Source organism: Puma concolor, chromosome B3, assembly GCF_028749965.1.
Source record: "Puma concolor isolate L17-30 chromosome B3, mPumCon1.1.hap2, whole genome shotgun sequence".
Classification (NCBI taxonomy): Eukaryota; Metazoa; Chordata; class Mammalia; order Carnivora; family Felidae; genus Puma; species Puma concolor.
The window spans coordinates 13798854-13822580 of record NC_141672.1 but is presented as its reverse complement, the minus strand read 5'-3'; the positions used below and the strand labels follow the sequence as shown (position 1 = coordinate 13822580).

Below are 23727 nucleotides of genomic sequence, written 5' to 3'. Positions count from 1 at the left end.
CTGAGCATCTGAGTGCAAGGCAAAGGCAAGCTGGGGTTAAAGCCGTGCAGTGACTTCTCTCTGTAATGCTTCTGTTTTCTGCTGAACACCCCACAAGTGCCATTCTGTGAGCTTCTCCCATAGGACAGGGAGTCAAAGCCTGTGGCCACACCTCACCCTACTCAGGAGCGACAACAGACAGAATAAGGCGGTTCACGTCCCGGCAGACAGAGATACCATGTAAAATATGCCACCAACCGGGTCAGGACACACGGGTTACAGTCCAGTGCTGTCCCTTACTAGCGTGGGGCCTAGGGTCGAGTCTCTTAAACTGTCTCCACTTTCTCATCTGTCAAATGATGAAGATCATCACTACTCGCTTCACAAGGTTGTTGGGAGAGTCCGACAACATCAGGGGGTTAGACACGCACCGGCAAACTTCTGTAAAGGGATGGACAGAATTCTGCAGTCTTCCAGGCACGTGGTCTCCACTGCAACCACTTACGTCTGCCACGAGGGTGGGAAGACCACACATAATACGTAACAAAGCATATGTCCGTGGGCTGGCAGGCCACGGTCTGTCAACCCCTAGAGGAACACTGTGGAAACGGGGCTGGTGTACAAGCCACGGGCCAAGTCCGACGGGCAGGCAGACAGGGATTCACCATGGGAAAATGCGAACGCGCTCCTTTCCGCTAGAAAGGCTGACGAGATCTCAAATGACAAGTAGCTCACAGGACTTGCCAGGACAACTCAAGAAGTATTCAGCTGGATCTGGGTAAATCTCAACAGATTCTGACGTCTCGTGTCCTTTATGGTAATGGCGGCCTATCACTGGGACAATCAACAGAGTGCATTGCTCGCTCGCTCGCTCTCTCTCTCTCTCTCTCTCAACGACCGCAGCAGGGGCAGCCCACTCACATTCCGTTCCAGCTCGATGGCCCGGTCCTTCACTCGGAGCAGTTCCATGGTGGCTTCCTTGTGGCTGGGTCCCCAGGGCTCCTTCCCCTGGAGACCGGTGACCAGCGTGTCCACAGGGTGTTTGAAAGAGTTCTCCAAGTGCTTCCCTTCCTGCTGGTTCTGCCTGAGGACCTCACACTCGGTCTTCAACTGTGGGGTGGGAGCAGGAAAAGCAGACTTGGGGCAGGAAAAGGCTGGCTCGGAGCTCTGGGTTCGTGGCTAGAGGAGAGCCCCATAGCAAACCCAACCCCTCACCTGGCACCAGTGATAAGCCAGACACCGTCCTTCTGCTCTGCAGGGAACATACATAACCCACCCTGTGCTCCCCCTCCTTCCAGACATCTGCCTCGGTCTCAACTTCAACCACATGACCTTGGCAAGTCTTCTCGCTTTCCCGAGCTTCAGCTGTCCACTCCATCAAATGGAGATGAGCCTGGGGGACGTGGACCGGGTGATGTTACAAAGCCCCTTCCAGCTCTAGAACCACTTTGTTCTAGATTCCTTGTTCAATCACGCAGCCAAGAAATGTGCCAAGGCTTCAAAAAGCAGAAGGGGTGGGGGGTTGGGGGAGTGCCTGGGTGGCTCAGCTGGTTAAGCGTCCAACTTCAGCTCAGGCCATGATCTGTTCTGGAGTTTGAGCCCCACATCGGGCTTGCTGCTGTCAGTGCAGAGCCCACTTCGGATCCTGTGTCTCCCTCTCTTCCCCCTCCCCTACTCCTGCTCTCTCTCAAAAATAAATAACCATTAAAAAAAAAAAAAAAGCCTTTGCTTAAAAGAAGCAAAGGAGAGTTGGAAGAGCACATATCACCAGGAGTGGACATCCTGATGAAGCACCTGTGCATCCATGCCCACTTGTCCCATGTGAGGGTGCCCAAGAGACTCGAGGCCTCTGTCTGGTCTCGATGCTCATAATCTCACACTGGTCCTCATCGGTGTTCCCGATCTTGCCTAGCAGACTCAGTGCTGCTCTGAATGTGGCCTCCTCTCCTCCCAGGCATCTGATCCTGTCCAGCCCCAATGCACAGGATTGTGATGGTAGCTCCCCCGCTCAGAACCCTGCATCTCAGCACATCTGCTCCGAGAAATGGGCATCCAGGCCAGCCCTCTGCTACCCCCAGGTGAGGGGCTGGAAAAGGTGGGGCAGGGGCCTCATGACTGGGACTTACAGTGTGGCACCAAAGGGGGCCAGATCTTACCACCTGGAGCTCGTTCTGCAACTGGTGGTTCAGGCTGGCCTTTTCTTCCATTTGAGCTTCTAAAAACACAATCTTTTCTTCTTTCAGGGCTAATGTTGTTTTTAATGAGTCATTTCTGTCCTCCAGAATCTTGAACTTTCTGAAAAATACAAAGACACAACTACCTATCTGCCTCTTCCACCCACAAGCTCCCAGTCTCCCAGCTACCAACACCTATCTCCTCCATTAAGCTCGTTTTCCCTATTATTCTGCAGCGTTTGGCCCAGAAGGAGCCAAAAGCCATCACCCAGAGCCCTCCCCGGGGCTCCCTGCACACACCTGTGACACCCTCCAATGAGACATCACTGCTGTAGTCTTACAGGCATAGTCTTAGAGGAAGGTATCATCAAGGCCATTTTACAGATGGGGAAACTTAGTCTCAGGTTAATTAAGCACAGGGCACCTGGGTGGCTCAATCGGTTAAGTATCTGACTCTTGATTTCAGCTCAGGTCATGATCTCACACTTTGTGAGACGGAGTTCTATGTTGGGCTCTGTGCTGACAAGCAAGGAGCCTGTTTGGGATTCTCTCTCTCCTCTCTCTCTCTCCCTGCCCCTCCCTGACTCACTTCTCTTTAAAAAATAAACATTAAGAAGGAAGGAAGGAAGGAAGGAAGGAAGGAAGGAAGGAAGGAAGGAAGGAAGGAAGGAAGGAAGGAAGGAAGGAAGGGAAAGAGAGAAAAAGAGAGAAAGAGAAAGAGAAAGAGAAAGAGAAAGAGAAAGAGAAAGAGAAAGAGAAAAAGAAAAAGAAAAAGAAAAAGAAAAAGAAAAAGAAAAAGAAAAAGAAAAAGAAAAAGAAAAAGAAAAAGAAAAAGAAAAAGAAAAAGAAAAAGAAAGAAAAAAAGATTAGGCCATTTGCCCAAGACTACAATGCTAGCTAGGTAAGTGGTAGCCTTTTCACCACACCGACAGCGTGTCACACGTTATCTGTCCTGTGGATCTTGTCAGTTACAAGTCCAGGAAAAATCCGTGATACTGGATTTCTTTGAACAATGAGACGGTTACTGAAAGAACCGCAGGCAAAGACTACAACGGTTAAATGTTTGAAAATTAAAGGGCTGGGACCAGGAAAAGAGGAATGAATAGGTGGAACACAGGATTTTCAGGGCAGAGAAACCATTCTGTAGGACACTTGGCAGATACAGGTTATTACACAAGGGTTGAAACCCATGGAATGTGCACCATCCAGAGCGGCCTCCATGTAAACTGTGGACTTCGGGTGATGATGGGTCAGTGGAGGCACATCAAGTGTAACACATGCACCACCCTGGTGGGGATATGGATTACAGAGAAGCTATGCTGGGCGGGGGTTGAGGCGGGGCAGCACAGGGCATTCAGGAAATCTCTGTCCCTTCCCCTTAACTTGGCTTTGAGCTTAAAGCTGCTCTAAAAAGTGTATTTTAAAAAAATTGAGAAGCCTTTCCACTGGACAAGAGAGTCTTTCACCCCTCCCTGCAAACCTCCAGGGAGATGATCTGTAAAGGACACAAGCCCCTCATAAAGACCACAAGACAACAAGCCCCAAAGTAGGCAGAGTGAACAGAGCTCTGGAGCTGGGAGCGTGCAGCGTGCAGCCCCGGGTAAGAGCCCACAGACCGCGGCAGGGAGGTCCTCACGTGTCGCCATGGCTGCTCTCGTCCTGTAGCAGCAGCTCCTTGTGGAGGCCGACCTTCTCCAGCCCCTGGCTCAGTTTGTCCAGCTCACTGGTCAGCTGCTGGCTCTTGAGCTTCTCCAGCACCAGGTCCTGCCAGGACAGGGAGAGGATGCGTGTGGGACGGGAGCCCAGCACGGAGGGCCTGGCACAGGCCCTTCTCAAGGCCGAGGAGCCGTCTTCCCGAGTCATGGCTGACTCAGGTGTCCTGAGGGCTGAGCAGACAGTTCCACGGGACAGGTGAACCCCAGGGACGTCTTCCAAAGGGAAGGGACAGACGTACTTTCTCAGCCTCCCGGCCTCCATGGTGATACGGGAAGGACATGTGTTTGTGCAACGCCATTTATGTTGACCTTTCAGTAGGAGCTTTGAATTTTAACACGATTACCTTTTCTGTGCAGTAATGGAATTAAATGCTCCTTGCGAAGAATTTGGAACAGAAAAAAGGACAAAAGAGATAAAGATTTTACTAAAAACTCTGGTTGTGGTTTATTCTGCAAAAGCAGTTGCTCTCATTTAGGTGGTTTACTTACTGTATGTAGATCCCCCTTCTTACTCCCACCCATCTTCGAAGCTCTCCAGGCAGGTACTGCTCTCTGCCCAGTGCCCTAGCTACTTGGCATGCAAGCTGACCCCCACCAAATCCTCAGGCCTTCGACGGCCGTGTGACAGCGTGGCGCTCTCCCAACACTCCATCAGCTCACCCCAAATGTCCCAGCTACCCGGTAGTTCTGGCCAGTGAGTGGTGGGTGGACATGCTGTGGGTCACCTCCTGGCTGCAGCACAGCAGAGCCGGTGGGTGACCTTCCAGCTGCCTTTGTCCTGCCTCAGCAACTGCCCAAGCCCCGTGCTGAGAAGGCGGAGCCATAAATCAAAGCAGCCTGGACTGCTGAGTCACAGCACAGGCTCCTGGGGAGTCACCTGGAGTCTCACGAATGAGAAGTCAGTCCCTGGCGTGATGAGCCGCTATGACTCCGGGCTTGAGTGTTACCACGGCAGAACTTATCTTCTGCTTCCCGAGACAGGGACTAGGGGTCATATTAGTGAAGTCCCTCTCCCATAGCCTTATGATCTTCCTGTACATGAACATGGAGACATCCCTGTGTTCACCAAATCTATTTCCTTTTCTCCCCTGGCACACCGCTGAAACACGTTCCCCAGCCTCGCCTGAAGCTAGGTGCAGCTGTGTGACCGCGTTCTGCACAGTGGAGTGCAATCTTTCTTACCCACTGTCTTCCTCATTTGCTGCCACAGTCAGAAGAGGACTCCACTGCGGGATGGCCGAGCCACAGGAAGGGAGAAACCAGGTGCCCAAGTCACTGAATTTAAGGCTGTCCATGAACAGCCACACTCAACTCCTACCTATGTGAGACTCAATTTCTGTGCCGGGCCATTCAGATGCCGAAGTCATTTACTAAAGCAGTTTATTCCCCCTCAAACACTGAAGGAATCCCCAGAGGGCCCATGCAATAAATACTGGGGAAACAGTAGGATGCCAACTTAGCAAGAAACTTTAAGATGTTCATACCCTTAGAACCCCTACTTTTGCTTCTAGGAATATAGCCTGAGAAAACAGATATATGTATGCAAGTGTCCAGTGGTATCTAAAATAATGAAAAGAATTGGAAAACCACCTAAACGTCCAAAAACTAATTGCAGTAAATCTACAGCATTAAAACCCTGTAGCCATTAGAAATCCATGGCTTCAATCTTACTTACTGTAATGAGAAAAGAAAGGCAGAGTAAATAAACAACAGAAGAGCTTAGGATGCAGGGACGCACGATGTCAAGCATGTGTATGTACAAATGCACACGGGGAATGACGGGATAAAATCGGCCAGACTATGAGCAGTGGTCATCTCTGGGCAGGGATATAAGAACCAGTGCTTTCCCTTTGTTCTTCGCACTGGCAGACCTTATTCTGTTCGGAATCAGGGAGGACACACACACACACACACACACACACACACACACACACACACACACACACAGTCTCACGTCTGCTCGGGAGGCACGCACCCCCACCCCCTCACCACGGGAGAGGGGCCTGCTGGTGCCAGCTCACCTCTCTCAGGGTGGTCAGTGTCCTCGTATGCATGGTGACTTGCTTGGTGAGGTCCCTGTTGTCCCTCTCCAGTTCCTTCAGCTTGCTGGCCGCGTCCCTGCAGCGGGCCAGCTCCTTGTCCAGGGCGCGGCTCTCCCTCTCGGCGGCAGACAGCTTCGCGGTGCTGTCGTCTAAGACCGCCTCCTTGAGCTCCACCTGCTGCCACAGCCGCTTTGCCTCCTTCTCCAGCAGCTTCTTGTCTTTCTCCAGCTGGGCCACCTCCTGCTCCAGGGCCTTCCTGTCCTTCTCAGCCCTCTCCAGCTGCTTGTGGGAGAGCCGAAGGGCCTCCAGGTCGCGCCGCAGGACCTGGTTTTCGGCCTCCAGCTCGCCAAGCTCTTGCTCCAGGGCCTGGGACTTCTGGCTGCTGCTCTCCAGGGTCTGCTGCAGCCGCAGGTTCTCGGCGCTCACGCCCTGGTAGCTGAGCTCCAGGCGCTCGGACTTCTTGCTCAGGGCCTTCAGCAGCTCCACGTTCTTCCTCAGCTCCTCCTTCTCCCGCTCGAGCTCCTGGTTCTCCCTCTCGATCTGAGCCATCTTGGCACTGGTGAAGCGCATGGTCTCCACCATCCTGCGCAGCTCCAGGTTCTCCTCGTCCAGCTGCTTGTTGTCCCGCTCCAGACCCTCGAGCTGCAGGGACACGTTCTGCAGGGTGTCCAGCGACTTCCTGAGCTTCCGGTTCTCCAGAGCCAGGCCCCGACTCTCGCGCTCCAGGGCATCCACCTTCTCGGTGGCGGTCTTCAGGGAGGCCACCTTCTTGGCCAGCTTCTCGTTGTCCTTCTCCAGCCGGTGCAGCTCCTTCTCCAGCTCCTCCACCCGCTCCACCTTCTCCTTCACCTGTTCGAAGTCCTTGTGCAGCTGCTGCTTCTCGAATTCCAGCTTGCTGAGTCTGCTGCTGGTCTCCGTCACCGTCTGGTGGAGGGCTTTGTTCTCCTTCTCGATGTCCTTCACCCGGGCCTCGCTGCTCACCTGCGACCTCTCCCGCAGCGTCCACACCGCTTGGTTGAGATGATCCTTTTCTTGCTCGAGATCCTTGATCTGCGGAGAAATATAACGCGAATGACACACGAGGTGGCTGTTGCATGGATAAATTTCAGTGACCTGGGTCCAAACTAGGAGAATAAATTGTAGGCCCCTGAAGGACCACCCAGAGCCATCCCATTGCTTCCCAGGCCAAGGTCAAGGGCAGTCATTACTCAGTTCAAGCCAAACACATCCACAGCAGTCACGGTGATTCACAAATGTAAACCACTTCTCTTCCTCTTATTTACAAGAATGAGAATGAAAGGGATTTCTCTGGTACTCCTCATCCCGGGCAGCAAGACCCCCACGACCTGAGCCTGCCACCTGTGGCCTCCCCGTATGCCACTCTCCCCCGCTGCGGACGCTGCATGTGATGGTCCCTCTGCCTTGAACACTCCCCCATCTTCCCCCCACTGATCCACAGCATCTCTGTCCCCTCCTCGTCCTTCAGGCTCAGGGAGAGTGTCAGCTCCATGACTTGAACATGCCTGGCACCCAGCAGGACGCTCTCCCTGGGCATTGTGACCTTTTTCCCGCCCATACTTTGGGGATGTGCAATAGCTAGGCCTGGCAGGACAGGTAGAGAGAGGCCTGGCTTCTGGCTGGCATCACTGAGCCACTGCACCAGCACTGCGTTGCCCACCCTGGACCTCTTATAGCGTGAGCCAAATAAAGCTCAAAGGTTTGCCAGGGTTTTCTGCTAGGACACGACAGATGTTTACAGCTGGATCTGTTCTTCGTCCTGAGGGGCCGTCCTGTGTACTGCAGGCCATCTGGTCTCCACCCACAGGCCACGCGCACCTTTTCTCTCCTCCCCCAAATCACGACAATCAAAACCAGGACTGCCGTTGTAACCTGGGAGGCAAAAGCTGACCCCTGTTCCTGCACCGTCAGCTAAAAATGGCTGGTTTGAGGGCAGCTAAGCTGGGTCAGTGGTAACACACATATCACTCATCAATTACAGGAAGTGGCTATAATCCTGGACTCTTCCCCTTGTAGGCAGAGTTCCCAAGACAGGCGAGAAAGAACATTCATCCCGGAGGCACCCACCTGCCTGGCTCTGTCGGCCTTCAGGGTCTCCATGTCACTCTGCAGCTGCTCCTTCTCTTTGATCAGCTCCTCACTCAGGGTCTCCAAATCCTGGTTGCTCTGCTTCTCTCTCTCCAGCTGGGTCTGTAACTTTTCAATCTGTAGAGCCAGAAGACCCAGCCAGTGCAAAAGTCACTTTCACAAAGTGAACGACGTTTTAAGACAAACCAAAACCCTGCCAGCCTCACAGAATACTTGCACAGGCCTCTTCTCAAGGAAAAACATCCTGGTGCTGTTCCGCAGCAACCTCAACTCTTAGCTCACACCTTGCACTTTCGGCTCAGGGGAGAGGGGAGGGTCCTGGGCACCAACCAACCAGTCAGCCTCCCTCTCACCCTTCCCCTGCTCATCCTCACTGCCAAATGTTCTTAGCCACACCCAGGTCCCTCGCTTCTGTCTCAGGCCTTGTCCACGCTCTCAAGGGTCAGAGCACATGCTCTAGGGGCCACCAGCCACCGCTGCTGGATGCCCTGCAGGGACTTTGGACTCACCCTCCTACCCTCTCCTTCACAAAGGCCACCTAAGTTGGGGACACACCTGTTCACCCAGCTGCTCAGTCTTCTGATGCATCTCTCCTTCCACTTTCACCCTCCAATAAGTTTGTCAGCAAGTCCTGTCCTCTCTACCTGTGCCCCTCCCCCTCCACATGCCCCCTGACTACCCCAGGCCTGACCACGTTCCATCTTTTTTTTAAAGCTTATTTATTTTTTAGAGTGTGTGTGTGTGTGCGTGCATGCAAGTGGGGGAGGGGCAGAGAGCATGAGAGAGAGAGAGACAGACAGACAGAAACAGAGGAGGAGGATCCCAAGCAGGCTCTGCATTGTCAGCACAGAGCCCAACTTGGGGGTCGAACTCATGTACCGTGAGATCATGACCTGAGCTATAATCAAGAGTTGGATGCTCAACTGACTGAACCACCCATGCACCCCTGGACCACACTCCCATCTTGCCTGGATGACCACCTATATCACCTCCTGGGTGCCATGCTCTTGGCTAAGACCCACCAGCGTCCATCCTTGCTAAACATGAACTACCTAGCTCAGGGCTTATCACACTTTATCATGCCCGATACCCACATTTATCATCGTGGTAGATGCAGATTCTGACTTGGCAGGCTGAAGGCAGGGCCTACAACTCAGCTCCCAGGTGATGCCCATGTCACCTTTTGCAGTCTGAGGGCTTCGTGGGGGCTGCTGTCCCTCCCTGCCAACCCCAAACTCCTTATCACTGGGGACAGGAGTTGGGGAAACGGCACTGACTGGTGTCAGAGGGACACGGGTTCAGAGTCTGGTCCCTTCCTGCTAACAACAGGACCATGATGAGCAAATTTCGGTAAATGACATTGGGCCAGCGGCGTCCATCTTCATGAGCTATCCCATCAAGTGCTCAGCATGCATCTGGCAGGTGTCAGGTGTGCCAATGTCAGCAGACCCTCCCCAAGAGCGTCCTGCCAGTGACGGGTAAGGGAACAGGCAATTATTACTGACCGTCATGCAGTGGACGACTCTGGGCCAGAGCAACTAAGTGATTTGCCCAAGGCCTCACAGTGAGGACACAGCAGGGCTAGGATGCACACCAGTGGGTGACCCCAGACCTGCTCCCAGGCACTGTCAGCAGCCTGTGGTGCGTGCCCCCTGCCTTCCCAGCTCACCCGCTGACCTCACTGGTAATCCTTTACCCTGGCTGCCCCTTCTCTCCTGGAGAAAGGAATGTTCTTCCAGCCTCTGCATTTCTGATTGTTCTTGCTTCTAGTCTGAAGACACGATGTCCCCACAACCCACCTATCACTGCTGGATGCCCACTGCCATCTTTCTCCCTTTCTGGTTCTTTCTGCCATGGAATTGGAGCCCCTATTCTTACCCATCCCCGACGGACCGCAGTGGCCCTGGGGGAGCTCGCGGGGCTGAGATGTGAGCTGGCCGTAGGCCTGTCAGCCCTAAGAGGGCTTCCCATCCTTCCTCAAGTACCTGGCTCAGGTTATGGACTCCCAGAGTATGTGGGTGCCAGGGGCCTTCCCCTCAGCTCCGGATCTGTACACACCCTCAACGGGTTGCCTTCCTGTCTCTGAAACTAAGGATTCTTTACTTCTTAGCTCAAGGCGTTCAACTTGCAAGGTACTGACACAGTTATAGTCACGAGGGCGAGGCGGTTTCTCTAAGTCCCACGAAAATTTCATTAATTAGAAGGAAGATATTAACTTTGGGGAACGATGGTTCCCACAGACATCCCGAACCTAAGCAAGCTTGCAGCCTGGGCTACGTGCAGGATGATGGGAGAGCCGGGCTAGCACGGCAGGGGGCGGGAGGGGCCTCCAGGTCACTGTGTCCTGGTTGGCCCTTAACCCTCCTTTGTAGACACCTCCCAGGGTAGCTGTGCTGTCTGGACTCGTCCCAACGCGGTGCCCTCCCTCGTTCCAGGAGTCACTGTTGGGGATGTGTCCCCTGTGGGGCTCAGCTGGGTTGGTGGTTCACCTATTGACCAAGAAATGCCAGCTGGTGACTGAGACACACTCCATGGAGAGAAGCGCAGAGTGAGGTGACCAAGGCTGGGAAAAGGCAATTCCAGAGGAGCTGACGGGCTCCCTCCGGTGTTCTGTACCAAGCTGGATGGTGCGGAGAGAACGTAACTACCCACGCTGGGTCAGAACAGATCCAGCTAGACCCCAGGCAGGCTGAGGACAGGGAGAAGAGGTGCTCCAGTGGGCAGAAGGACTCCCTCCCCAGGGCTCCTGGCTCCGAACACAGGATGGCTCCAGTCTGGGAACAGTGGCACCTCCCTTTTACCAGGGATGCTGTGCCAAGATATGCTCCCATAGGCTGTGGCAGGGAGGGCTGCTATCCCCCCGGAAAAACGATCCAGAGAGGAAGCAGGAGGTGGGACTGAGAGACGGGGGCTCAGAAATAATGCTGGGCAGGCAGCACCCACTGCCGGTCCTGTCTGTGCAGAGGAGGGACCAGGGTGGACCCCAAGGGGAGGGAAAACCTCTGAGGCTGGCTGGGAGCTGGGCCAGCAAGATTTCAGCACAGCTTTCTACGGCAGACCCGTGAGGACCTGTGGAGTTGAAGGTTCTCATTTCTCAAAAGGTCAAAAAAAAAATTTTTTTTTTTTTTTTTAATCTTGGCTGAGGTCAGACTGCCATTTATAAAGACATTTCCTGTGCTAGGCCCATGTGAATCTAAACACCCAAACCGTCTAGTCGCCCTCCACACGCTGCTCTGCATTAAGACACAGAGCACAAGAGAGTGTGTTTTCCATTGTCCTATGAGAGATGACAGACTTTGGCACCTACCACGCTGCGGAGCACACAATGCTTCAAAGAGACCAGAAGGGTGAGCAACCGAGCCTGGGAAGTCCCAGGAGGGGATGGGAGAGACCATTTCATAGAAGGAGGGGATGCCCCAAGCCTCCCCCAGAGAGGAAGTGCAGGCAGGGCCAGCACCAGTGGACCCCAGTCTCTTGTCTGCAGCCCAAGCTCCTCCCCCTGCCGGTGCAACCTCAGTCAATGACACTGGCCAGACAGTGGGCAGGTCGGGACAGACACCCAGATACCCAGAAGCATCGGCCCTGCATGGTGGTCAGCGGGCAAGAGCACTCTTGTCCTCTCCCTCAGCTGCAATCTGGCAGCTGGTGCGTGGATAGCCCACGACGCAGGTGCGCTGTCTGTAGTGTGGGTGACGTCTACTGAGGTCCTGTGACCAACACATGCAGGCAATCCCTGGCTCTCAACCGCCCTTTCGTGGACCCGATCTGCATCCCCTGTGCGAACAGGGGTCCTTGTAACTGGAAAACAAAGACGGTTTGGGAGCCTCTGTCTGTCCTCCCAGAGGTTTGGGCTCTACAGTGCTAAATCAAAGACCCAGCAGTTGTCCTGAAAGGCAAATGCAATTTGGCCATCTCTTCTTCCTCACCCTATAAACCAAGAGAAAGAGGTGTGCTCTGACCTTGTGTTACCACCAGCAATGCCCTAAAATAGTCCATCAGTGTCCTATACACACACGCACGCAGGCATGTCTGACATCACCGATTCCTCTTCCCGTGCCCCGTCCTATGCTTTTTAACAGTGCGTTCTTTTCATAGAGCACTTACTATGTATGTGCCCGACTCTACTTACAATAACCCATAAAATCCTTACAACCCCCATTAACCCCATTTCGCAGATGAAGACAAGGCACACAGAGGTCTAGTCACACTGGGGCCACATTTGCATTTGTGGTGCAGGGACAAGCCATGCTGCCTCTGGTCAAGGACACGCTTATCCCTCTATTATAATGAACTGTGCCTGCAGTGGATTCTGCATTTTTCCCAGCTGTGCACACTCACCAACACCTGAACGCTCTGCCTGGCTGCACATTATAGACAAGGGCTGGGGGAGGAGGTCGCCCACCCCCGGCTGGGGTTACCTTCTTGCTGAGCTGGTGGTTCTCCTTCTCCAGCTCTCCGCACTTCAGGCTGCTCTCCTCCAGCGCCAGGGATGCATCCCGCAGCCCCTGGATGGTGCTCTGGAGGCTCTGGTTCTCCTTCTCTAGCTTCAGGATGCGGCTGGAGGCACATTCGTTCAGCTCAAACACAAATGACTTCCGGGAGGCTGAAACACAAAGTCGGGTCACAGCCCAGGTTCCAGGAGAGACTCTGCTTCCACTCTCTTCCCCACCCCGGGATCAGCTGGGTGCCTCACCCCCAGTCCATGCGGTGCTGCTATGGTCAGCACGCTAGAGACCTTCTCCGGTTGTTCCAGTCCCTCTGCCAGCTCAGCTGGGGTCTGGGGGAGCAACCAGGAGCTTAAGAAGAAAGCAGCTCATAGAGGAGGGGCCAATGTAAAAGTCACAGACTAAGTGCTGGGAACTGTTTTTACCAAGCTGCTAACTTGACTGTGCACTCAAGGACTGTACAGACCAACAGAGATGGCAAATAGGTGACATTTCTGGGCCAGTTCTGGGAGGTTCAGCAGGAGGAACATGATAATTGACTAGTTATGTCTGCCACAAGTGGTCAGGAACTGTGTGGGGATGTATGCCAGGTACTTGCCATTCTTTTGACAGAGATTTTGTAATTTCACAATTGTACTGGGAAAAAATGAGATGGTACATATAAATTGCTTTAAAATTCTACGTGAGATGAAAATGTGAGCCAAAGACAGAAAAAGGCAGATTATCTACTCTGCTTCTAAAACAGCTCAGATACAAATAAATGAAGAAGGGGGCACAGACCCAAGAGTCAGGGGACAGGAGTTCTTGGCCCCATCCTGCCACAGCAAGTGAATAATATTAGGTAACTTAAGGGGCTTTTCTGGAAAGGAAAAAGGAATGTATGTGAAAGCCCCTGAGAGAAGGATCAGGGCTGTCCTGTCCTCTTCTGTCCCGTGAGAACCATGCTCAGCTCTGGGAGCCTTATCACACTGTATGGCTAATATGGCCTCCCCCACCTGCTTCTTACTCATCACGCTAGGGCCTGGAGGTACCAAGAGCTGAAGGCTTTCATAGCAAGCACATCAAGCTGGGAAAAAAAAAAAAACGTGTGTTTGGATCCCCTGCATGATCCTAAGAACTGGAAGGCATCCACATCCCTCTCTGAGGTCTCTTCACCCACCAAGGACAGCAGTACAGACCCAACAAACCAGAAGGGCCTCAAGACCACAGGCAACAACAGGCATGCAGCAGTGGAGGTGGATGGAGTGTCCGCAGTGCTGACCATCCCCGCACTAACACACCCACGAGCACATGCGCTCTCGATGTGCAAAAACGTGTGCACAGAGGGCTGTCTCGACTGCGCTACGAATCCAACTAACCTGACCTAAAACCCCACTGACTCAGAACCTGTGATCACTGGGACAGCATTCATGGGAAATATCACATTTTTCATTGTGGTGCAATATACAGAACATAAAATTTACCATTTTTATCGTTTTCAGTACAGTTCTACGGCATTAGATACATTCTCACTGGTTAGATTCAACCGCCCCCACCATCCATCTGCAGACTTTGTCATCATCCCAAACTGAAGCTCTGTACTCATGGAGGATAAATGTGAAGGTTCCACACATTAAACAAAGGAATTGATTACAAGCCTCATTTCCCCTTCAGTGAAAGGCAGGCCCTCAGAGACAATGAGGACCCAACAGTTTATCACAAAACCACCAATGACTCTTGACTGAGTGCTTCGCTCATTAGCACCCCCAGCAATCAGTTGTGAGACAGGTCGTGTGTGTGTGTGTGTGTGTGTGTGTGTGTGTGTGTGTGTGTGTGAGAGAGAGAGAGAGAGAGAGAGAGAGAGATGGGGGGAAGGAGGGAGGGAGGAGTTTTGACACAAGAGCAAGACAGGAAGAAAGAGGAGCCCTTCCCAGAGTGCCTGTGGGCCATGTACAGTGTAATGCTTCACTGCCTCCCATCACTGGGTACTCAAGGCAATCCTGCGAGGTGGCTGCATCGCCCCCACTTTGCAGCTAAGGAAACTGGGCTGGCCAACTAGCTCTGACTCAAGAAGCCACCACACCATACATGCACAAGCACTTTCGGGCTCTGCTCACATGCCACCATTCAAACCAAAGCCCACGAGCTCCCCGCTAAGCACTAGGAGTTGGGAACACCAAGAATAAATCATCATCATGGACCTGAAAGGGCTCACAAACACACTCAGTCGTGTGAATCGGTGAGGCTTCTGACTCCAACAGCCGCCCTTGGGTGTCACTGAAACACTCCCTTTTGGTCTGATACTGTCCTAGGCAGCCTGCACCACCTCTCTGCCTCGCCAGGGGGCAGCGGTCCTCCCCGGTGAACCTGAACTCCTAGGGCAGGAATCCATGTGAACCACCCCCACCAACCCTCAGGCCCCACCACAGCCCCTGGACACCATGGCACAGGCAGAACTAACTTCTTACACTGATTAATTATTTAATCAACGTATTTTAGGTTTGGAGCTTGAAGAGAAGAAATACCCAGCTGCTTTCAGTAACCCCTCCATTATGTTTAGGGATGTTTATCAGAAATGAAAAAGTCCCCCCAAACGCACCCAATACCCTACCCACACTCTGTACAGTTCTAAGTAAACATTAACTCACACTATCAGGTGCACGTGTACTATTTTTGAACAAAGGAACTGGCTTATTGTTTGCAGAGCGCTGGAGCTTCCTGCTGCCCCACCCGTCATTCCCCAGCCAACACCTCGCCTGGGGTGCTGGGCACAGGGGGGAGAGGAAGAGGCCTGGGTCCTGTGAGGGGCAGCCACTTAGCAATCCCCACCCAGAGAGACAGAAAACAGACTGCATCCATCTTGCCCAATTATGCAAATGAACAGAGGAAATAATGCCCGGGGTACGTGTCTAGTGGAGATTAATGACCACTGGGGGTGTCACCTGCCATCCAGAGCTTTCAATCATCCATAGAGAGGCCTAACATGTCCTCTGGGGGTCAGCGTGCTGTAATCTGGAAGCTCCTAGGACTGTCCATATGGGAAACGAGAAAGCTGGCAACGCTTAATTTGCATTTCATGTCCCGACACCAAAGCTGCCGGACCCCTCATGTTCTCCTTGGGGAGAGCTGTGATGAAACCATTCCAAATGGCTCTTGATGGAAACCCTATTTACTTGGGGTGAATGGCTAGACTGACACGGAAGATTCTGAGCCAAGGGGTCGGCTCCCTGGATGAGAAAGCTGCTGCAGGCCGGCTGAAGACCCCAGGCAGTACCCACCATCGGACAGGTCTGCGTTTTTGGACAGCTGCTCCAGCTCCCAGCCGAGGTGCACCGACTCATTCATGCTCTGCTTCTGGGCTATCTCGAGGACCATGTTCTCTTCCAGCAGCTCCTCAATTCGTTTCTTATCTGTGTCCCGGTCCTGGTGCAGGAAGAGCGAAGGAGTGAGGCTGTGGCCAGGGGCTCCCGCTGGACAGGCTCCAACCCCTCCAACCCCAGGCACCTGCCCTCGTTCCCCCGCCCCCCCCCCCCAGGATGAAGGGATGCCATGCACCTGGCTCACTTCCCAAAAAATACAGCTGCAAGGAAACCTCTCCAACACAGGACCAGCTGAGTTACAGCCATTAAGAGATACCCTGCCCCAGTGATCTAGGTAATGAACAGAGACCTGAGGTCTCTAACTGAATGCTGTCTTGACAAAGTGACACACTATGCAGGGCTTTAAAGCAAGTAATGTGACGACAGGTGGTTCTGGGGTCCTCGAGCAGGCCTCACACACCTTGAAGAGGCTGTACAGAGACTCACAAAATCACAGCTCAACCCGCACCATGAAGGCCAGCAAGGACCTTCTTGCCACAGACATGCACGTACACCCACACCTACGGAAGAGCACAAGCAGTCGAGTCCCGTGTCATGGGCGTCGAGTGCTGCCCACTCAGTTGCGCTGAGCTTAGCAAGCTGCCCACCATGGTTCATGAGCCACCGTGGCGGTGGCAGCAAGAGCCCAGGGGTGAAAGCCCCAAGGAGGGCACGGCATAAACTGGACACCGCCCCAATCTGTTTCGGATGTAGTGGCGGGAGCTGGCAATACCAGTTCCAGGTCGTGAAGCTTGGATTTCAGCTGCAGGTTCTCTTTCTCCAGCTCGTGAACTTTATCGCCCCGGGCCCGGGCTGCAGTCAGCTGCTCCTCCAGCATGGCCTTGGTCTCGATTAAAATGATGTTGTCCTCTCTCAGCTCCTGCTCAGCAAAAACATACACGAGAACCGTCAGATGAAGGCACCTGGCTCACAACCAGGGTTCTGGACCGAAAACACACAACATAGGGGTGAGGACGCTGTGCAGGGGTGGGAGGTACGTCTCCACCTTTCAGCACCCCCACCTTTCTCACTGGGCCAGGCCAAATGGGCATGCCCTACTGAAAGAAAAGCCCCCGGATCAAGAAAATGGTTGAATCTGGTGTCTTCCTCAGTAGACACTTCCTCGATGTCTATGCTGCCCATGGTATGAAGACGTTTGCCATTTAAAACCTCATCTGGTTGGACAAGTGGACTCTGCTGACAGACATGGGGCCTTGCTGAGTCCCATTTCTTTCTTTTTGTTTTAAAGTTGTTATTTTTGAGAGAGCGAATGAGCACAGGCGCAAGTGGGATAGGGAGAGGGAGGGAGGGAGGGAGAGAGGCGCAAGTGGGATAGGGAGAGGGAGGGAGGGAGGGAGAGGGGGAGGGGGAGAGGCAGAGAGGAAGGGAGAGAGAGGGAGAGAGAGGGAGAGGGAGAGAGAGGGAGAGAGAGGGAGAGGGAGAGAGAGGGAGAGGGAGAGAGAGGGAGAGGGAGAGAGAGGGAGAGGGAGAGAGGGAGAGAGGGAGAGAGGGAGAGAGGGAGAGAGGGAGAGAGGGAGAGAGGGAGAGAGGGGGAGAGGGGGAGAGGGGGAGAGGGGGAGAGGGAGAGAGGGAGAGAGAGAATCCCAAGCAGGCTCTGTGATGTCAGCACAGACCCCGTTGTGGGGCTCAGAGAATTCATGAACCGTGAAATCATGACCTGAGGTGAAATCATTCGGAATCGGATGCTTAACCGACTGAGCCCCCCAGGTGCCCCGAGCCCCGTTTCCTTAACAAGAAAGAGGTGGGGCTGACAAGTCTGTCCCAGATTCGAGGGCTGAGTCTAGTCCTGTAGACTCAACATTCACTTTGTAGTCAGGGTCCTGGGAAGAGGTAGCTGTTGAGATCAGCTTTCGTTCCATACCCAGCTCCTATCTGAACTTGTCACATACGTACTCTTGGAAGAACAACAGTTCTCAGCAGTTTTCTGGAAATGGGGAGTCTCCGAGACAGGTCACAAACAAATGGGAACCCCCAAAATAAGTGCTACCGGCCCCCTGTGTATTAGGCACATGCTGGGTGTGGAACGTGATGGCCATTCCCTCGAAGACCCCCTTTGTGGGCGAGGGGCAGTGGGACTCTTGCTCCTGCACCAGACAGCCCAGCACACACGACGGAATTCGGCTCATTTGCTCCATTTCTCCTCCCTCTTTGTTATGGGGCTTCTTGGTTTCTCTTCCCTCAGAGCCCTTCCGGCACCACTCAGGATTCTGGAGGGGCGGTTTCCCAAAACACCTTCACGGTGCATGCAAACACACACATGTGGGAATGTGTCTGCAGAGTTTTCAAAGGCCTGCCCCCCTAACAACCGGGAAGCTCTTGCTTATCCACTACATGTGTGTCTTCCCTGCACTGAAGATTCTTGGTCGAGGGGGAAACCACGTGCCTTCCGGTCAGTGGTCACGGTTCTGATCAAAGTGTGGCAGCTGTGAAGGGTTTAAGACTCAGATTACCTAGACGTCCTCTCTCTGTCGGAGACCCTGTCTACTGTGCAGCTGGCCCTGCCCTGGGCACACCCTCTACCTCACTCGTCCCAACAGCCCCGAGAGGGAGGCAGGGACAGACCCTTTTTACAGATGAAGAGGCTTAAAGTAAGCCATGAGCCCCAAGTCACAAAGCCGCTGAGAGGCGAAGCTGGGACTTGAGCTCTGGCCAGAGAGGTCCAGACATGTGTTCTCTTCACCGCCCTCAGCTGACAACTCATCCTCAAGGGGCTCACGTGGGAAAGAGGCCCAGACCAGCCATAATGATGTGAGCCAGAGCACATGGGGGTGTCAAGCAGAAAGGAAGGCTGGCCCTTCCTCTTTGGCCACTGCCCCCACTGTTCACACCCTGAGTTCCAGCAGCTGCACCCACCAGCACTTTCCACCATCACCTCACTACTGGGCTCTCCGTGCCCACAGCACAGACTGCCCCTTCATCCTCACAACCAGCTCCTGATCAGCCTTCAAAACCCAGCCTGAGTTGCCCCCTCTGAGAAATGCCTGCAAATTCACTCTGTCCTGCTTGCTGAACCAGGTACTTGGGCTCCCAGAGTGCCCTGGACACGCTGTGAGGCAATGTGGCCTGCCCTCCTACCCCAGACCTTAAACTCCTCAGGGTAGGGCTGTTCCATTTCTGCCCTTGTGAGCCTCATAGCTTTGTTCAATAACACTGTTGGCTGAAACAGGTGGGCAGCAGGGGTGGGGTGGGATGGGCGGGGGGAGTCAGGGCATGTGAGGTGGGCCCTCAAGGACTCAGCGACTTCCAACAGGCAGGGACGGATAAGAGTATCCAGGAGTGAAACACAGTATGGAACAGGGTGATTTCTAACTACTATTCAACTATATCTCAATCCTCTGGCCTTATCAACCTCCACCACATATTAGGCAACAGAAGTACATCAGCTTGTCTTGGACACCCCACGACCTCAGAAGGGAGGGACTAGAACTGCGTGGAATTGTGCCCCAGCTCCTATGGCAAGCTGCGGGCTCAGCCCAGATGACTGAGAATCTGTATTCCTCCCCTCTGGGCAGCTGCCTGCAGCCAGCCTGCCCCCCGCAGATCTGACCTCAACTGAACCAGGAGGCTATTTAAAAGCCTGACCCAGCCCTGCGAACAGCTGAGGGGCCACATTTAGGGAGTCACGGGCCAGGTCTGATGGCTGGTCCCCAAGGGGCTAAAGAGCTGCCCCAGCTAATCTGTCGTGCTGACCGGGAGCGGTGACCGGGAATGTGGGCTGACAGGCTCCGATTCCCAGGCCTGCCAATGCACTATTAGCCATGGGATGTGAAGCAAGTGAATGTCCCTCAACTGTGGATCCTTCCTTTCTGCGACGGGCACACAAGTAGGGCCGATACGGGATCAGACGCAGTAATGCTTGTCAAATACTCCGTGCACGGTGCCTGAGGCCCAGTGAGATAGGGGCATTCCCTCATGCCCCTGTGGTCAGCCCAGCACTCCCCAGGCATCCAGCCACCAAGCAACAGGCCAACACTCGTTTCCAGGGGGCCTCCTTGACCCCCAACAACCAAATGCCAGAGGTGCGGGGCGGGGGGGGGGGGGGAGGGGAGGCGGAATCAAACCAACCACCGGTTCCTCCCCGCTGCACTCAGATCGCAGCACCCAATGCATCTCTCCGGAACCCAGAGCAACAGAAAGTCAGTCCGGAGGTGTCCTCATGATGGGGACGGGGGCACTCCACACCGGGCAGGTGGACCTCCTGCTCACTCAGCCAAGATCGCCCCCTCATTAAACTCCACCTGTTCGCCCCATCCCACTGCCATCAGCTCAGCTCCCTAGAACACCTGCCCTTTCTTCACCTGCCTCCAGGAGTGTGGTGATCGGTACAAACATCAGGTTTGTCTGCCCTGTTTTTACCTATGTACCGAATTTTATCAGCACTCCTTAGAAGCCGTTAAGAAACATGGAGAAACACAAAGTCCCAAGCGTAAACAGACAATGAATGTCCCAGGTTCTTACTCAGTTCCCCGAATTTTAACGTTCCCCACTCACGACACGACATCCAAATTCCCACATGGACCACTGGAGGCGGGGCCTCCGTCTGCCCTTTCACGGTGTTGTCTGAGGCAGGGGCCACCATCACGCCCTCCTGAGCACCTGTTTCCCACCCCCACCCCCCCACACCGCTGCGTCTCTCTGTGAGTTCCCCCGCCTTTATCTCCTTCCCCGTCAAGGCAAAGGCCCTGCAGGCAGGCAGACACATTTCAATGCAACCTCGGTACTGACGGCAAAATGCAGACACTGTAAATCAACCCTCAGTTTTCTCCCATGAAAACATGTTTAGCAGTGGCTGCTGAACCCTGTGGGCCACCATGAGGCTTACACGTGGTGATGTAGTTGGAGCTTAACCATTCCTAGCATGTGGAAAAAGCTTCATAAATACAGTTATAACTGCTCTTTAACACCTTACTGTGCACCTACTCTGGGCCAGGCAGTTAAGTATTTTCAGCTTTTCAGGTCATAAATTTGTCATAACCATCCAACCCTGCAGGTGAACCAAACGCAGCCACAGAAAAATGTACGAACGGACGGATGCCGTTGTGCTCCAGTAAAACTTTATACTTACAAGGTGGATGGGGGGGGCCAGGTCTAACCCCTAGATGGGCTGTAGTTTGGCCATCGCCAAGCTACAGAACATGCTCGAAGTCAGTCAGGCACGGACCTGGGCTTCAAGGAACTCCCAGTGCGGGCAGGAAACAGGAAAACACACATCACAGCACCATGTGAGGAGCACTGCCTGGGGTCACATGAAGCACTGCCTGGGGCCTGCAGGAGGTGAAGTACGAAGCAGAAGGCTGGGGGACGCAGAGGGATGTGGACAAGGACAGACAGAGGCAGAATGGCCAGTTTGGATACCCGTGGAAGACATCCTGTGTGTAGGCTGTGGGGTCACATGAGCAACGACAGACAAGGCCGGGAGGGCAGAGACCCTCACTCCCCCTTCCACCTGCCCTGGACAGCGGCAGGGATGTGCCGGCAGGTGGGAAAATGGGCTCTGGAGGATGGGGAGCATCTGGGGCTGGGTGGACTGATCATGAACCCAGCTCCTAATTGCCTTGCCAACAGCCCCCCCCCCCCCCCCCCCCCCCCCCCCCCACTGTACGGTCAGCTCCCAGGGCTTGCTAGGATCAGCTCACCGGAAACCAGCTCCTATAGTGCACAATGCCCTTTTACAGAACACCCGGCAAGGGGGGTGGCAGCTAGGACTGTGCCCTGCTAGGTCTCTGCCTCTCAGACTGTTTACTTTGGGGCCAGCACTGCCTAGGAAGCCATAAATCCCACATAGGAGCAAGGACAAGGCCTGTCTTACCTCCACCCCACACAGATGCACATGGCACTGAAGCACCTGTCCTCTGCTGTTGGAAATTTCAGCCAAAACCAAATCACAGGACAAGAGGAACGTCCGGGCAGCCTCTCTGCCTCTGTCCTCCTCCCACAAGGCTCACTGACAGCAGCGAGGAGGGACAAGTGCTTGCAAAGAAGCCAAGGACCACCCGGTGCACCGACCCCATGCTTCCCGCCGTTCCCAGGGATGGCCACACCACTCTCGTCCTGTAGTGTGAACCCTCACGTAAACTACACCGGGAGGCAGGGAAAAGCTGCCAGAAGCTTCACGGTAAAACATGGAAATTTGTGGTCCATATTTTTCTAACCAAAATTAACTTTGCCCTTGTCCTGAACCCCAAGGCCTTTTATCTTTTCCTCCCATGAGGCACGAGCACACGCTGCCTCCCATGATAGGCGTTAATGTGTCTCTCAGCGGGGAGACTCGACAGGCTCTCGGGGAGGGCACCTGGGCCGCCTGCCACTCTCCGTGTCTGGAAGAGCGTCCCCCACAGGGTAGGTGTCCACAATGTGAGCTGGCACGAACATGTCAATCCTGTTCCTCTCTCTGCCCTCCTGACCATCACACCTACCACTACCCCATTCTCCAAGAGAAAAAAGCTCTAGGTTCTTCCCGTCCTTTCCTCCAGATCAAGTCTTTTTATTGCTGAGTGATGGGGTTTTCCCTGACTTGTGGGGTGATTACCAAGTGCCTTGTGTGTGCCAGGCCCTGGCCACGCCGTCATATTAAGACCTAGTCCCTGCGCTCAGGGGCTCGAGTTCCATACAAGCAGCCTCAGGCCAAGGTCCACCCACAGACTAGCCGTCAGCCTTGCCAACCCCACCTCTTGCAGAGAAAAGCCAGCAGTCGGAGGAAAGTACCCTGTTCATACGACTGTGGTCCTCACGCTTGGCAATGCTGAAAAGCCATCTGGGAGAGAGCATTCAGAACACACATTTCTGGGGCCCAGGAATCTGCATTTTGAACAGGCATGCTGGACTCAGATACAGGTGGATACAGACCACCTCTTGAGAAATGGCGATCTAACACATGGGGCTGTTCAGTATTTTAAACTATTATTAAGTTGATGTTAATCACGTATGAGCTTATTCAAAAGGGTTAACATCCACTGCTATCTTTTTACCTTCCACCGCCCCCCTATATTTTATTATGGAAATTTTAAAGCCTACTAGAACGTTGAAATAAATATTCTGAACACCATACACATATCACCAGGATTCTGTAATTAGTGTTTTGCTATATTTGCTTTGTCACATATCCCCCCATCTCTCTGTTAAGTTTTTGGATGTGTAAACATCGTAATCGGGTCTTTCCCAATCTAAGGTTTTATCACATGCAGGTCAATCTCCATTCACAGACACATCTCTGCATGGTACTGCGTACTTCTAATTACTTAGAAATTATTCAAGAATCTTGGGGTGAATCCCTTGGAGGTGTGCATCACTACACCCTGGAAAATCTGGTTTTACGTACAAAGCTGGGCATCACTGTTTTCTGAAACACAAACATGGGCCCAAAAACCACACCCGTGCATCAAGGTAGTGCTTCTCCTTGACACGAAGCACCAGAAGGACTGAGCGGCCCAGGCCCGGGACCCTAAGTCTGGGGACAGGCAGCCCACCTCAATCCCTGCAGGCCCCAAGTACTACTGGCTCGCATCCCAAAGCAACCTGTCCTGAGGTCTCTAAGCAGCATTCTAGGTTAACTTCCAACATACCCCAGTGTGCCCTGGGAGGCAGCAGGCCAGGGGAAGCCTGCACAGGGGTGGGAGAAGGCAGGGGCTCTACTGCGGCCCAGCAGCAACAAGCTCTATAAATGCTGATCAAAGAAAACCCCAGATACGGGGCACCTGGGAGGCTCATCCGGTTGAGTGTCCAGCTGCGGCTCAGGTCATGATCTCGAGGTTAGGGAGTTCGAGGGCCAGATCGGGCTCACTGCTATCAGTACAGAACCCGCTTCAGATCCTATGTCCCCATCACTATGCCCCTTCCCTGCTTGCACGCTCCCAAAATTAAATAAATACTAAAAAAAAAAGAAAAAAAGAAAGAAAAAAGAAAAAAAC

General features: G+C 53.6%; 1 protein-coding gene across 4 annotated transcripts in view; it reads right to left on the bottom strand.

Moving 5' to 3' along the window:
• The window catches only part of CCDC88C (coiled-coil and HOOK domain protein 88C), a 131243-nt gene that overhangs the window by 31379 nt on the left and 76137 nt on the right, over positions 1–23727 (bottom strand). For 2 of the 4 annotated variants that reach the window (XM_086709000.1, XM_086708999.1), the window contains 9 exons: positions 16533–16679; positions 15719–15863; positions 12435–12619; positions 7996–8133; positions 5890–6960; positions 3790–3917; positions 2136–2274; positions 1256–1372; positions 901–1089 (listed from right to left, as the gene is read on the bottom strand). In XM_086709000.1, coding sequence (XP_086565126.1) covers positions 901–1089; positions 1256–1372; positions 2136–2274; positions 3790–3917; positions 5890–6960; positions 7996–8133; positions 12435–12619; positions 15719–15863; positions 16533–16679 — 2259 coding nt within the window. The remainder of the gene's footprint in view (positions 1–900; positions 1090–1255; positions 1373–2135; positions 2275–3789; positions 3918–5889; positions 6961–7995; positions 8134–12434; positions 12620–15718; positions 15864–16532; positions 16680–23727) is intronic. The other 2 variants (XM_086708997.1, XM_086708998.1) reach the window with 2 other exon arrangements.